The sequence below is a fragment of the Dictyostelium purpureum genome (genome assembly GCF_000190715.1).
Source record: "Dictyostelium purpureum unplaced genomic scaffold DICPUscaffold_56, whole genome shotgun sequence".
Classification (NCBI taxonomy): domain Eukaryota; phylum Evosea; class Eumycetozoa; order Dictyosteliales; family Dictyosteliaceae; genus Dictyostelium; species Dictyostelium purpureum.
The window spans coordinates 10,345-26,665 of record NW_003519393.1 but is presented as its reverse complement, the minus strand read 5'-3'; the positions used below and the strand labels follow the sequence as shown (position 1 = coordinate 26,665).

General features: G+C 24.1%; 6 protein-coding genes across 6 annotated transcripts; all 6 read right to left on the bottom strand.

Annotated features, from left to right (window-relative positions):
• Positions 1-41: 41 nt before the first annotated feature.
• On the bottom strand, positions 42-2,601 carry DICPUDRAFT_94048 (uncharacterized protein). The gene is made up of 3 exons (XM_003285844.1): positions 1,353-2,601; positions 728-1,238; positions 42-654 (listed from the first exon to the last, which is right to left on the bottom strand). The coding sequence occupies exons 1-3, from the start codon at positions 2,534-2,536 to the stop codon at positions 133-135; spliced, it is 2,217 nt and encodes a 738-aa protein (XP_003285892.1). The 5' UTR covers positions 2,537-2,601; the 3' UTR covers positions 42-132.
• Positions 2,602-3,043: 442 nt separating this feature from the next.
• On the bottom strand, positions 3,044-4,957 carry DICPUDRAFT_53882 (uncharacterized protein). The gene is made up of 5 exons (XM_003285843.1): positions 4,527-4,957; positions 4,104-4,452; positions 3,858-4,034; positions 3,525-3,789; positions 3,044-3,454 (listed from the first exon to the last, which is right to left on the bottom strand). Exons 1-5 carry the CDS (start codon positions 4,878-4,880, stop codon positions 3,154-3,156), a joined length of 1,446 nt encoding a protein of 481 aa, XP_003285891.1. The 5' UTR covers positions 4,881-4,957; the 3' UTR covers positions 3,044-3,153.
• Positions 4,958-5,237: 280 nt separating this feature from the next.
• Positions 5,238-5,435, bottom strand: DICPUDRAFT_149800 (uncharacterized protein; the record flags this gene model as incomplete). The annotated part of the gene is made up of 1 exon (XM_003285842.1): positions 5,238-5,435. The coding sequence occupies one exon, from the start codon at positions 5,433-5,435 to the stop codon at positions 5,238-5,240; it is 198 nt and encodes a 65-aa protein (XP_003285890.1).
• An 806-nt stretch (positions 5,436-6,241) lies between these two features.
• On the bottom strand, positions 6,242-8,550 carry DICPUDRAFT_46404 (uncharacterized protein). Its single transcript, XM_003285841.1, has 2 exons — positions 7,679-8,550; positions 6,242-7,607 (listed from the first exon to the last, which is right to left on the bottom strand). The coding sequence occupies exons 1-2, from the start codon at positions 8,125-8,127 to the stop codon at positions 6,377-6,379; spliced, it is 1,680 nt and encodes a 559-aa protein (XP_003285889.1). The 5' UTR covers positions 8,128-8,550; the 3' UTR covers positions 6,242-6,376.
• Positions 8,551-9,588: 1,038 nt separating this feature from the next.
• On the bottom strand, positions 9,589-13,671 carry DICPUDRAFT_94046 (uncharacterized protein; the record flags this gene model as incomplete). The annotated part of the gene is made up of 4 exons (XM_003285840.1): positions 9,589-11,128; positions 11,183-12,647; positions 12,722-12,925; positions 13,006-13,671. 4 exons carry the CDS (start codon positions 13,669-13,671, stop codon positions 9,669-9,671), a joined length of 3,795 nt encoding a protein of 1,264 aa, XP_003285888.1. The 3' UTR covers positions 9,589-9,668.
• Positions 13,672-14,750: 1,079 nt separating this feature from the next.
• DICPUDRAFT_30076 (uncharacterized protein) lies at positions 14,751-15,508 on the bottom strand (the record flags this gene model as incomplete). Its single annotated transcript, XM_003285839.1, has 3 exons — positions 14,751-14,982; positions 15,073-15,329; positions 15,458-15,508. 3 exons carry the CDS (start codon positions 15,506-15,508, stop codon positions 14,751-14,753), a joined length of 540 nt encoding a protein of 179 aa, XP_003285887.1.
• Positions 15,509-16,321: the final 813 nt, after the last annotated feature.

Genomic DNA, 16,321 nt, shown 5'->3' with positions numbered 1-16,321 from the left:
ATAAAAAAAAAAAACCCAAATTCTAAAACAAAATATCATTTGGTAATACTACTTTTTAATTTTTTATTTATTTTATTTATTTATTTATTTATTATTTTTATATTTTTATATTTATATTATAGTTATTTATTTTTATTTATTTTCGATTATAAAATTTGAAATTATTAAATTATTATTTTTAAAAGTTGATAATATTAAATTTAAGTGGAATGTTACAGCCCTATATATTTCATCGATTTCTACCTGATTCATTTTTAAAAGACAACCATGTCTCATCGCCATTTCTTGAAGCTTAATTAAAAACATCGATTGGTTTTGATTAGCATCTTGGATCCAACCTTCAATGATTTTAATAATATCTGAATTATCAATAGTTTCAAATGATTTTAATTTAAATTCATTTGAATCTTGTTGATTACTCAAATAGTTTTTAAATGATTCATTACTTGCAATATTATCATTGAGGTCAGAGTCATCATTTATGTGGCAATTAATTGATGATTTCTTTAAGATATTCATTAAATCGATATATCTCTCTTCTAAATAAAATGGATTATGTTGGAATTTTGCCATAAGGGCCCAATATTTTCTACCTATGTGGTCGATGAGTTTACAATAATTGTTTTTAAATGATGATTTTCTTGCTGGTTTGTCCTATATTTATTTAAAAAAAAATTTATTAATAAAAAATTTGAACATAAAGAAAAAAGCAAAATTTAAAACTTACAGAATTATCACCTTGTTTGTTAATATTTTGTATAAAAATAATTGAGTTGATTTTTGATATTGATTTATAATAATTTAAATATTGATTAAAATCGTTCAAGTTATTGCAATTTGAATCCATTGAAATAATTGTATCAAATTTATTTTCCCCTTTGAAATTCTCGATAAAGTTTGATAGCTCCATGTTGATAAATTGTACATTTGAATATTTATTATTTAAATTGGATAGATGATATTGATATAGTTCTTTGGATTCTATTAAAATTGTTAACTTTATATTGCTATTATTGTCTAAATAATTCTCATTTATTAAATAATAAGATAAATTACAACCGATTTCTAAAATTCTAATTTCACCAGTATTATTATTAATATTTAGTTTTTCTATAATTTCTTTAAAGTTATTATTTGAATTAAAAGTATATTGATTTTTAATTTGATTTTTATGATTAAATAAAAAGAATGAATAGATATTCTCGATATTTATAAATTCTGAAATATCATTCCAAATACTTTTTTTGTCGAGACTTGATGGGGTGGATGTGTCGGTATTTGTTTTGGAGATGGTTAAGTCACATAGTTGGATTAATAGCTCTGGTAATTTTTCACAAGTAAAATCTTCGCACATATATGCTAAACCGATTGCTTTCGAGCTGAATGCTTTTAATGGAGTTGATGGTTGTGATGATGAAGTTATTTTATTAAATAAAAATAATTTCCAAAAGAATTCATAGTTTTTAATTGAGATTTTAATTGGCTCTCCAGTATCACTATCACATGTATTAATTTGTATGAATTCGGTGGAGTCTGGTAAATACAATTCAATATTAATATTTTTGAATTGTTTTACATAGTCTAAGAAAAAATTGTAAGCAGCTAGCTCGTTTGCAGATGGTTTGATAAGAATTGTTGTATTCTCTAATGGGGGATTTGGCTTGGCATAGATTTTCAAACTTTTACCCCAATGTAATCTACCAGCCTCGTATAAAATTCTTGGTACAGTTTTAAAGGCAGCAATTGGATAACGCAATAAAAGCTTTAGAATATTAATACTTGAAAGCTCGAATGGTTGTTGGGTAGACCACAATCTTGTCATTAAAATATAGTCATAAATTGATTTGTTTTCTTTATTTGGTTCACATGGCTTGGTGATGTTTAAACTTGGGCTATTTAACGAGGACATTAAATTGATTCTAATATCAAAACATTTTTCTAAATCGCAAAAGTAAAAGTCATAGGCACCATCTAAAGAGTTGAAAGGACTAACATGAAAATCTTTAGCAATTGAAAATCTTTTAAGGAATGGCTGTTCACCAATTGAGTTTTTAAATGGATACTTTAAATTTTCATCTCTGAATTCAGTTGGTGTTGGAAAATATAAATGGGTTTCACCAAATGTATTATTAATTTCGGCTACAACTTGAAGAAGGTTCATATTTTCGTCATAGCAATAGTAAAAGTTTACTGGGTTAAATGAATAGTTGAAATAACGAGGGTTGGTAATTAGTTTTACAGCTTTAATTGCATCAATATCAACTTTGTCTTTATCGCTGGGTTGGTTCATCTGATGAATTTTAAATCTTTCGATAAGTTTCTCTTTGATTGGTCTATTTTCTTTTCCCATATAATCGGTATTATTGACTGTAATAACTCTTTTCTTGTTATACCCAAATAAATAATTATCTAAAGTTCCATTTTCTAATTCATCTAAATCTATTATAAAATAAAATACTGAATATGAAAATGTATGTTTAACTGGATTAATTCTTGAATGATAAACATCACACAAATAATATTTTGATAAAACCATATTTTAATATTAAATCATTAATAGTGGCTAATTATTAATTGATATATAAAAACAGGTATTTTTTTTGGTGTTAGGGATTATTATAAAAATACAATAAATATGAAAAAAAAAAAAAAAAAAAAAAAAAAAAAAAAAAAAAAAAAAAAAAAGTTAAATTATTTTGAAGCGTGCTAAAAAATAAAAATAAAAATAAATAAAATTTTTTAAAAATAAAAAAAAAAATCCCCAAAAGGAAATTAAAAGGGAACCCCTTCCCCCCCTTTAAAAATTTGGTTTTGGGAAAAAAAAAACCTTTTAAACTTTTTATAAAAAAAATTTGAAATATTGGTTTTTTAAAAAAAAAAAAAAAAAAAAAAAAAAAAAAAAAAAAAAAAAAAAAGTTAAATTATTTTGAAGCGTGCTAAAAAATAAAAATAAAAATAAATAAAATTTTTTAAAATTAAAAAAAAAATATCCAAAATGAAAATTAATAGAGATACCATATCCATCTATTAAAATTATGATTTTGGTAGAATAAAATCATTTTAAACTTTTATTATAATAAATTTGAAATATTGTTATTTTAAAAAAAAAAATAAAAAAAAAAAATAAAATGATGAAAAAAAGAAATATTATTTTTATTTATTGAATCCATATACATCATAAGATTTAAAACAGAAATAATAATAGCTAAAATAAAATAAACCATGGCCTAAAAATAAGAAAATTTTTACTATGGTGTGATATATTTTACTTTTTGAGAAATTTTGAAATTTAGCTTCCAATACAATAAAAACCCCACATCCAATTAAACTAAGAGTAGCCCAAGGTACACATACATCTCTAGTAATTGAAATAACAAGAATTTCATGGAAAAAGCCACTAAAAACCATAGTTGCAAATACACACAATACATTGCTAAATTTAAAGAATGATCTTCTAAAAAAATTTTTTTTTTTTAGTACAATAATTTTTTTTAAAAAAAACCATTTTATATTTTTTAACTTACAAATCTGAAAGAATATGTCTATATAGCCACGAATGAACTGGCTTCGACCAACGGCTTAAAATTTGTTTCGAGGTTTCGGCGTCCCAATAATTATCATAAAATGATAAACGATCTTTAAAATTTGTTAAATCTGCTAATAAAGATAAAACACAATGATACAAAAGGTAATATTGTAAATGGAATGTAATCTCTGCGGGGATAACGATTTTTAAATATGCATAAAAATCTGGGTTTTCTACTAAAGGTGGGAAAATATATTCAACATCTAATATTGACGAATAAAAATAATTTTATTAATATTATTTTAAATAGTTTTTTTTTAAAAATACATACGAATATAATGAATGGTTATCATAACAGCAAACGAAGAGTACAATTCTTTCAAAAACTCGAAAATTCTGGTTGTTAATGTTTCGTTTGGGACTGTTTGGGAAAATTTTTTAACTTCAAAATATTGGTCATAAATTAAAGTTGGTGTAAAAATGAAAACAAAATAATCGTAAAAATATTCTAAAAAAATAAAAGAAAAGTATATTAATATAATACTTTACTATGAAAGAAACATTATAAATAACTTACGATAAAGTGTTGTGTAGTCTATTTGATACTGGATTTGGGATCTCTTTAAATGATCATCTTCCTCTTTTTCTTCGGGTGTCATGTTTTTTCTGTGTAATGATTCATAGTTGGTTACAATAAAATAGGAGTGTGCTTTCCATTCAATAACGATTGTAACCAGACCTAAATAAAAGGTTGTTCCCATTGGATATTTATGACTAAAAATTAAATAAATTGCACTTAGACCAACTAACATTTGAATAAATCCGTAACAGCAAAGTAGTTTTGCTTTTTTGTTAAAAATTGAAACTTTTTTTTTATGATATAAAAAGTTAACCAATGGAATTAAAAATGAAATTGAATGCATTGCCTATTTTTTTATTTAAATAATTTTTTTAGTTTTTTTTTTTTTTTTTTTTTTATAAAATATTAAATTATACATACTATTAAACCCTTTAGCAATTCAAATGGATTAATGAAAATAACAGAGAGTAACGAAATATGATGCACTAATTTATTGATACCATGGTTTCTTTCATCAAGAGCGATATATAATAGAATTAGGGTGAAAATTAAAATTCTATTTTTATGAATATATTTATGTAACGAAGGTTTTGTTCCTGGTGGATCCTTAAGATCTAAATATGCTTTTGAAATTGTAAATTTACGTCCATATGTTTTTGGATTAATAACAACAACTTGATCTGAATTATAATATTTTTCGTTTTCTATAACAGATTTTGTTTTTTTGTGGCTATTCAAATTTCTATTATTTGATATAGTGGTAGTTGAAGACATTATTTACAAGTTTAGTATTTAAATAAATTTTATGAAATAATATTAAAAATAACAAATAATATTTATAAAAAAATATAACAATATTTATTTACTAATGAGTGTATCTAAAATAAATGTAAATTTATATTTTATATTAAAAAAAAAAAAATTTATTATTTTGAAAAAAATTTTAATTTAAAAAAAAAAATATATTTAAACACCACACACACACACACATTAAATAAAAAAAGTATTAGCATAATGATTAAAAAAATTTAATTTTCCCTTTTGGGTTTTAAAATAATTTTATTCAAATAAAAAAAAAACATTTATTTAAATATTAAAAATTTTATTTATTTGATATGGTTTTTTTTATTTTTATTTTTGTCCATATATTGTATTAAATAGGTGGCTATGTTCCTCCAAAGCATGAATACCTTCAGTTGGATCTATTTGTGGGTTAATATTTGGCTCCTTATCCTTATTAAATTGTTTATCTATATCTTTTCTCCATTCGTCTTTGATATCGATTTTTTTTTCCCCACTATTATCGTAAAGGTTTTTATTTTTTGACATATTTGATTTTGAAGTTCTTTGGTAATTGTTTATATTTGTTTTAAATAATAAATAGATAAAAAAAATAAAAATAAAAATAAATAATTAAAAATTAAAAATTTTTAAAAAAATAAAAAAATTTTTAAATCATTCAGGGTTTTTAATTAATTTTAATTTTTTTTTTTTTAATATTTACTTATAAGTTTTTAATTTTCAAGAGATTTAAAAAAATAATTTTATTTTATTTTATATTTTACTTTTTAAAAAAAAAAAATTTAATTCATTTTTTATAAAATTTACACTTTTTTTTTAATATTTCATAATCTCGACAGTATTTTTATTAATGTGTAATTTATTTATACTTAAAAGCCACATTACATATGGAGTTTTTTGGTGAGTAGCTATGCAAAAACCAATTGTAAAGTAACTTTTAAGTATAAATAACATTACATATGAGGATTATCACTTGGAAGATATATCTCCGAGAAGATATTTCTCTGCAAAAGGTATCGACAGCTGCAGGGTTCGAACCTGCGCCTCCGAGGAGATCTGATTTCAAGTCAGACGCGTTAGACCACTTCGCTAAGCTGTCAATTTGATGAGAATTGTTAAAATCTGGACCGTCACGAAATTTTTAATAAAATATGGAAAAGAAAACCATCAAACATTTCACCTGGGAACTAAACTATGAAAGGGTACCCTCAAGAGATTCAAATTTGGTGTTGGAGGAGTATAAAACAAAAAAATACAAAATTTATGTGCTTGAATAGTTTTATTAAAAATTCAAACTAAATATTTAAAAAAAAAAAAGTAAATAAGAAATCAAATTTTTTAAATATAAACTCTTTATTTAAAATTATTAAATTGTTTCGTTTTATATTTTTTTTTTAAAATAAATATATGTTTAAAAGGTTTCTAATTTCTTTAAAGATCGTTTTTTTTTTATACTATTATTTTATTTTTTAAGCAGATTCTCTTCTTGAAGAAACAAATTTACCATTAAATCTCTTACTACCCAAGATACCCATAATACCCAAACCAGTTAAAAGAATAGCAAAAATAGCGGTTGGTGCGATCATTAAATCCAATGAAGTAACAGCTTCGATACAAACAATATCTTGAACATCTTCAACAAATGGAATTAGATTTGAACATTTAATAAGTGGTTGAACTTTTTGAGACCATAAATTTTGAAGGTCATCAAAAGTATTATAGAGTGTGGAAATTTCTGAAGCAACTCCTCTAACTTCAGTATTAAGACAACTGGTACCACAAGCACTAACACCGGCTACATCTTTATAATTACAAGTGCTCCATGTTACACCAAGTTTGGCTGGATCGGTAAGATCACCTTGGCAAGCAGTGGTAACACCGCAATCAGAATCTGGATTAATACATTGGAATTGGAAATCATGAATAGTAGAATTCATATAGAAACCCAAAGTTTCTGGACTATTACATTCTTGGGAAGGACAATCAATGATATTATTAAGGGTATAACTAGCTGGACCAGCTGGTGGAACAGCTGGGTCAATAATTTTTGGATATTTCTTGTCACAAACATTGCTAATCTTGTCGCATGAGACCTTGGTACCATTTTGAATCATTTCTGTTACTAAATCATCCACTTTGACAAATACAGAAATGGTGTTAGATTCATTTTTACAACTATCGAAAACTTGAGAAATAATTGGGTTGGAGAAGTTTGAGAATTGATCAAAGCCAGTTGAATTATATGAAACACAAACATCTGCAATAACACTGTTGATTGGATAATGAACAGAAAATACAATCCACATGAATGGAATTAAAAGAACCATCAAAATTGCACAATAACGAGCGAGTTTTGGAAGATTAAAGAGAGCGGCAATAGCAAGTAAACCAGCGGCAACCATACAAAATACTAAACCAATAACAATAATCTTAGTTCTAATATTATTAACATCTTTAGCATTTTTACTAATATCTTCACCATCTGATTGAATATTTTGACCATCTTGAATAACACCTTCTAATTGTTGTCTAACAGATTGAATATCTGAAAAACTTTCGTATTTTGTATTATTTAAATCTGTAGCAATATCATTTAATTGATCTAAAGTTGTACTGGTTTTATTTAAAACTGTATCACTTAAATCATTAATTGATGTAGTTGTATTTGAATTTCCTTTTAATGATGTAATAAATACAGCACTATAAATATAATAAAAAAAAAAAATTAGTTTTTATTATATATTATATATTATATATTATTTAAAACTTACACGCAACCGGCAACAAAAACAAATACTAATATCTTCAATATCCAAACTCTACCAGTTCTATAACCTTCACCAATATCTGGATCATATTTTGGACCTGGACACATACAACCATGGGATGGTTTTAAACCTCCAAAGCAAATGCATCTGAATATCCAAAAAATAATACCAAAAACTAATGTAATAGCGGCAATAATTAAAGTGATAGCTGAAAGTAAAATAATAGCTTCAATATATTCGTTCCATTGGCAATCGTCGATTGGTGTACCACCACAAAATCCCTCTGGATATCTTTCTAAATGGCCATCGGTTGTAAAAAATGTATATCTTGCAATGTCACGATATCTGTCAATAATATCCAATGCTTTTTCTTCGGCTGATTTTGATTCTACATTATTTATAAATAATAATGATAAAACTATTAAAATTAAAAAAAGAGTTTTTTTAATCATTTTTATTTATATTATAATATTTATTACAAATTAAATAAATAAATATATATATGAGTGTTGATGGGTATAAATAAATAAGGAAAAAATAAAATAATTTTACAAATAAAACCCAAATAAAAATAAAAAAAATAAAAAAAATAAAAAGATTTTTTTTATGATAAAAAAAAATTATAATTGAAAATTAAATTTTTTGTATATAAATCAACAGTTATTATTATTATTATTTTTATTATTATTTAAAATGAAAAAAAAAAATAAAAATAAAAAAATATTTAAATTGTTTATTATAATACTTTATTATTTATTATTTATTTTTATTTTAAATTTTGTTTTTTTTTGTGCTAACAACGTTAGGTGGGTTATCAAATAAAAAAAACAAACACAAATAAAAACAAATTTAACAAAAAACTATTTTTAAAAATGAAAGAAAAAATAAAAAAATTAAAAAAAAAATTAAAAATATATTTTTTTTTTTTTTTTTTTTTTTTTTTTTTTTTGTGCAACTACTCCGTTGGTTATAATATTATTTTAACCACTTTTCAATGAATGCGCGATGTGAATCTTAATTGTGTTTTTTTTTTTTTTTTTGATAATAGAGAATAAATTTTATATTGCATATGTGGTCAGCTTAAAAAATCAAAAAATCTGATATTTTGGTTTAAATATATGGGGGGCTGACCTGTTTACATAAATACATATTTTTACTTTTATTTATTTTTAATTATATTTTTGATTGCTTTTATAATTTAAAGAAACAGTTTAAAGAAACAGTTAAAAATAAAATAATAAAAATAAAATAAATAAAAAATATTTTTTTGATAAGATAGGAGTATGCATTAAATTTTCTTTTTGATTTTTATTAGTATTGGTTAATATAGAATAATATAGCCGCTATCATAGCCTACCAATAATAAATAAATTTATTTTAATCTTTTTATTGATTTTAAAATTGATTTTTTTAATGTGTTGTTTTTTTTAAATATTGTGTTTGTAACTTCGTCACTTTAAAAAAATTTATTTTGTTTTGTATAAAATTATAAAAAAAATCAGCCAATATCATCATGGGCATTGTTTAACACGAGCATCAGTTATTTATAAAATAGCTCAAGAAACAACTTGAAAACAATACTAATCCTAGTAGCTCTTTTGCTTCCAAATTCCTGATAGTGTTACCATAAAGCCAGACTTCCAAATTTTTAAACTATTTAAAGGATAGTATTTTCAAAAAAAGTTAGTAAAGAAAGCAATCAACCAAAATAAAGTATCAACACTCGCATGGGTATGCTTATGTATAAATCAAATCCTTTTAGTCTCACTCTTCCCTACCATCTAAGAAGTATTATGAAGAAGGATTAATGAAAATAAAAATAACATTTTAGTGATGAATAATATAAAAAAATACATTATAATTTAGAAAAATGAATAAAATAAATAAAATTAAAAACCTTATGTTTTATATTTAAAGATTAAAATTAATAAATTATTATTATATATAATACTATTATTATTTTTTATTTTTTTTTATTATAAATATTTAATATTTATAATATACCCCAAATTTCTACAACATTTGGGATAAAGCTATCGGGGTCTTTTGAAAGGTGTGGGTTATCAAATGTTTCACAAGGACCAGTTGAACCATGATGAAAATCGTTATCCATCCACAAACCAAAATGACTACCACCACCAATTGAAATATAGTCATGGCTAGTGTACATAAAAAGATCATTCTTTTTAGTCCATGTGTGAATAGCAAAGACTGGTTTAATTGAAAAGAGGAATGTTTCACCTGATCCATAGAAAAAGTCTTTTTTGCATTCAATTTTATCGGAAAGAAAGGCGCCAAATATATAACCGTGTTCATCTTTAATTAACATTATAGATTTTTCAGCAGGTTTAACTTTTCTATAGAATGTTGAAAATGAAATACCATCGTTAATTGAGTTGTAAAGTAATTCTATATCTGAACCTTGAGTACGAATTGGAAGATAATGACGAATCTTTTTATAAATTTCGGGTGTCATTAAAATTCTTTCTTGAACTTGATATTTTGTTTGATCCTTTAATAATTGTGGTGATGGTTCAACATATTCATCATATGATGATGAATCATAGCTTACATCTAATGATCTAATATTTGTATAGCTACCATTTCTTAACATACTTTTAATATCAATTGGTTGTGATTGTTGAGCCATTAATGTTGCTGGGTTGGAGATATTTGGTGGGAGTGTTGTTGATGCTACTGTTGTAGTAGTAGTTGTTGTTGGAGTCGTTATATCTGTAGTTGATTTTGTGCTTGATAGAATTGGGGATATGGTTTGTGGTGAGGCTATCTTGCTGCCAACAATTAATTGTTTCAAGTAAGAGAAACAAGCAAATACAGATTGAGCATCTGAACCTCTAAAGAAAATGGTTTGGATCGAGTTATCTTTATGAATAATGGCATAGATGCATGGGAAAACCAAAACCTTCTTTTCAACACCAGTTTCATCGTCTAATAATAATGTTTTTTCCTCCTCCATTTCATTTAATTTCGAAATCTCCTTTTGAAGAAAAGCATCGTGTTCGTCCTCTTCTTGTTTACTCTTTGTCTTTGCTTTTGCTTTGTTTCCAAAGTTATTATTCTTGTTGATTTTATCTTTGATATAACGTTGTTCTTTGTTCCAATCTTTAGAGAAATGAGCTAACCATTCGACTTTATTTGAAAGGTATTTACAACTAATGATATGTTGATACTCTGCAAATAATTGTATTGGTTTATTGGTGGTTGGTGTAATAACGGATTGGAAGATTAAATTATATGGTGTCAAGGTTAAATGACCTACAATCTTTTGATTTTTCATAAAACATACTAATTTTTCTTTAACGATATCACCTTTGCTAAGCTTTAATAATTTAATATTACTAATACTGCTAACACTGCTACTGCTGCTATTAACACTGCTTGAATCTGATTGTTCAGGTGAAGATTTTAATTGTTGTTGTTGTTCATTTTCATCTGATGGTTGATCACCTAAACTTGAAGTATTTGGAGCACTATCAAATAATCTACTCTTTTTATATACCCAAAGTTTTTGACCAGCTACCAATCTTTCAGAGTGTAATCTATTGGTTTGTATTATAATATTTCTTGGCATTGCAAATTGAAGTGAAATACCAGAAAGAGTATCAGTTGGTTTAACAATATATTGTTGAAGAATATTATTGTTTACAATATTTGGTTCGACCATTTTACCACCAAATGAACCTGATCTTCCTCTACCAGGTGGTGTACCAGAAATATTAGCACCCAAATTACCACTATTTATTGATAAATCGAAACTTGGTTTGACACCACTATTAATTGTCGATGATGCACTTTGAGATCTATTTCTTTCAACAGATGGAGATTCTGATAATGAAATGGATGGTACATTTAAAAGTGAAAAGCTATCAATAACTTTATTAGTATTTACTGTTGTTGTTGCTGTTGCTGTAGAGATAACGATTGGTGAAATATTTGAACCATCATTTGGGTGGACTGAGGTTGTAAATGGTGTACCATAGTTATTGTTGTTATTGGAGTTATTTGGATGATGGAAATTTGGTGTTAATGATACTCTTTTCATTGGCTGATTATTAACATTTTTTGGGGTTCTTCTTTGAATAGTTGGGGAGTCTAGCAAATTTTTAATTGTTGGGAATTCTTTTTTAGTGGATTTATAATAGCTTGAAATTAAATCTAAAATATGATAAAGGAATGGACTCTTTTTTTCAATGAGCTTACTTGAAAGTTTGTCTAGTTTCTTTTTTAATTTGACTTGAATGTTGGTGATGGCCAATGAGCTCTCGTTAAATAAGATATCGAATGTTGGTGCGGCTGATGGGTAAAGTGTTGGGAATAAAATTATTACACAAAATTTTCTATTATCTACGTTTACTATACAAATACGATCTGAGTATGATATCTTTTCAAATGATATATAATCAAATTTCTCTTGAATAATATTTCCTAGTTCTTGATGTAAATCTAATAGTTTATTTTTCTTTTTATCAATTTTATCACCATTATTATTATTATTATTACTGTTACTACTATTGTTATTACTAATGTTACTAAGTTCTATATTATTTACGTTTGTTTGTTCTTGATTTTCTTGATTGTTTTCGTCGTCTGATAAATCATTAATTGCTTGATCAATTAATTCTTGTGAGTCTTGAGATATTCTTAAATTTCTTGGTAATGGTTTTAAATTTTCACAAATTGAAGAATCATTTAGATGATGAACTAAACCACTATTAAATCTCCACATACTAAATTGATTATCTTTACCAATTGACATTAGATAATATTTCTTTGGATCTTTGCTAACAACATTATTTCTTTCAACAACTCTCCAATTAAAATCTAAAATTGCATCTTTATGACCACCTGTCAATGATAGAATTGGTTGCGACTTATCATTTCCCCATAGTTGAATATCATTAAATGAACCATTTGATGATGTCGATGCAATAACCTGATTTTCTAAAAATGGCTATAAATTTTAAAAAAAATTAGAAAATTTTTAAAAAGAAACGCGGTTTTGTGATAATCTAGTAAAATACTTACAACAAATCTTGCATATGATGAATAAGTTCCAGTATTATAATAGTGAATTGGTTTAGTGTTTTGCTTATAGTCCCATACTTTAATTGATTTATCATTAGGATTACAAGTTAACAATTCATGTTGGTGCTTAGTGCTCCATTGAATATTTGACATTGTACCAATATGTGCTGAGGTCGAAAAGCATGCAATTGGTGACCCAAATTTCTATAAAAAATAAAATTTTAGTATATTAGTATTTACAAATACCACATTTAATTGTATTAGTGTCTGTTTAAATAACTTACTCTAATATCAACAATATTAATTTCACCACCATTAGATGTTGCCAAAATATCAGATGAATATGGATCCCAAGCAATTTGTGAAAGATTTGAACGGAATTTATTTGATGAAATATTTGCACGCTCTCTTATATCCCAAAGATTAATAACACTATCACTACTAGCACTTGCAACTAAATTTGTATTTAAAGAATTCCATGATAACGAGGTGATATGTCTTATATGAGCCTTTGAGAATTTTTGTATTGTTTTTTGCTCTTTCATATTCCAAAGGAATAGAGAATTCTCTCTTGATGAGGATGTCATCAATAGATTTGACTCTGTTCTACTTGGACTCCATTCGACTAAATTACTATCAGTATCTTTTGATTGCTTTATCTTTTCGAAAATTCCTGTTGTCGATGTTGATGATGGTGTTGTGGCTGATGATGATGATAATGAGGTTGTTACAGTTTCATTATTAAGTGTATTTAATATACGTAATTGATCATCATTCTCTATATCTGTTGGTAAATGAAGTAAAAATAAATTTCTTTCACTCGATATCGCTATATTCTCTCCATTAATATCTGATGCTAATTTTGAAAATTTATATTTATTTTTTTTATCTAAACAAATGGTTAAATTTGGTTGTATTTGTTGTATTTGTTGTTGTTTTTGTTCATCCATTTTTTTTGTATTATTATTACTATTACTACTACTACTACTATAATATTATTTTTTTTTTATTATTATTTTATTATAGTATTGGTATTGTTATTTTATATGTAAGTTTTAATGTGTCATGTAAGAAAAAAAAAAAAAAATTTATATATTTATTTATTATATAATATGGCCAAATTAGGAATTAATACTCTATTTTTTTAAAATAAAATAAAATAAAATAATATATAAATATACAAATATTAAAATTTAACACACTTATGCATTAATTTTATAAACTTTTTTTTTTTATTATTTTATGGTTTTTGCAAAAAAATAAAAAAATTTTTAAAAATTAAAAAAAAATCTTTTTTTTTTTTTTTTTTTTTCGTTCTTTTAAAAGGTTTAAACCATTTTTTTTTTATAATAAATCTTTTCAGTTTTTTTTTATTTTTTTGAAATTACAACGAAAAAATAATCATGATAAATTAAAATAATAAATAAAAATAATAATAAAATGAAATTCAAAAATATTCAATAAAAATAATTTTAAATTTTTTATTCAGGTCAAATAGAAACATAAAATAATTTAAAAGTATCATCCAGGTTTAGTGTCATTTTAAATGAAATAATTTGAATTAAATTCATCATTATTCATTACCAAATCCCTGATACTTAAATGGTCATAAATGCTTTTTTTAAACCATCGTATCCTTAAATAGCAACAACATTAACTATGATCAAAATATAGTAACAGTAACATTTTAGAATTAAATATTGAAATTTCAAAATGTATAGTTTATATATGGTGTTCAATGGAAATTTAAACCAATTCTAAATCCCATAGCCGCTCTTGTTTCAAATATCCCAAATTTTAAAAAGCTCCTGTTATCAAATGTACATAATTTCTTTTAATCTTAATCAAACTTGATTAAAACAAAATAAAAGTCAAATGATTAAAGTAATAAATAATAATAAATAAATAAATATACTTTATATATGGCAACATTTAAATTAAATAAATAAAAAAGAGGTTCAAAGAAAATGTTTTATATTTTGTTTTGTTTTATATTATTTATTTTATTTATTTTTATTATTGATTAAAACTAGTTCTCCCTTGTCGATAAAACAAATAACGCCAAAACACAAACTAAAGCGTATTTAAGTTGAGGATAATCGTGCATAACAATGGTAACCATACCAACTGAAGGAAGGAAGCCTTTGGCTCTTCCAATAATATGATCTCTTGTTAACCATTTTTGACCTTGGGCATATAAACCTAAATCATCAACTGAATTGTTATCACCTTTAGTTCTAATTTCATAATCACCATTTTCCCTAAAAAAAAATAATATTATAATAATATTTATTAATACCTATAAATCTTTTTTTTTTTATTATTATTAAATAAATGTATAATGTCCTTACTTTTCATGAATTTGTAAAATTCTGTGTACAATTGGGATTTCTTTTCCATCGATTTTAAAAACTACAATTTCACCAACTCTGAATGGACCATCTTCCATATTTAAATATAATAAATCACCTCTGTAAAATGCTGGAATCATACTACCACTTAAAACTACAACGATTGGACTTTCACTACCGCTAAAAATCATTAAACCCTTCCATATCATTAAAGCTGTTGCGACAATTAAACCAAAGTTTATAATTTGTTGAGCAATCTAAATAAATAAATATATATATACAAAATTTGAATTAAATTGGTATTAATAGCTAAGGTAAATATTGGTATGATTAGATATTATCATGATATTGATATTGATTGTGATTGTGATTGGCTGATAATTACTTGATATTTTGGAATGTTATTAAATGGATTCAAGTTTTTAATCATATCCATTTTTTTGATTAGATTATAATTATTATTTTATTATTTTATTGTTTTATAAATATGGGATTTTATAAATTAATTTTAAAAATTAAAAAAAAAAAAATTATGAAAAAATAAAAAAAAAATTCAAAAAAAAAAAAAAAAAAAAAACTTCAGCATCATCACTTTTTTTTATAAATTTTTTAATTAAACCATATTTTAAATTTCTATTATTATAATATATATATATCTAAGATGGAAAACAAAAAACTATTTAAAGCTAACGAAAAAAAAAAATTAAAATTTACTTTCCCAATAATTAATAAATAAAAACCAAAACCACATTAGATACCATATGCAATAAATAGATATAATTAAATTTAATTTGAACTCGTTATTATAGTGATGATAAGTAAATATTATTTCAATGACATAGTTTTACAATATTTTTCCACCAATAGAGGATTTTCAAAATTTTGCCACCATATTTACAAGAGTCCGCAATAGTACCATTCATCACAACCAAAACTACACTTTTAAAATTAAAAAAGAGTAATAAATCAAGAGGAGGATTTCAAATCTCTTTTTGAATTTAAACATAAGAAAAAATAGCCATAATTACATATTAATCATTATAAGCATTTTAATGGGAACAAATTACACAACTTTCCCACATAATAGAAAACAATAGTAATAATAATAAATAACAAAAATAATAAAATATCCAATATAAAACAAACTTTTTTTATTTTTAAATATTAATAACAAATTTTTTGTTTTTAAACTTTTTTACAAAATTAATAAAAAATACTATCAAAAGATTTATACCCTTATTAAAAAGAG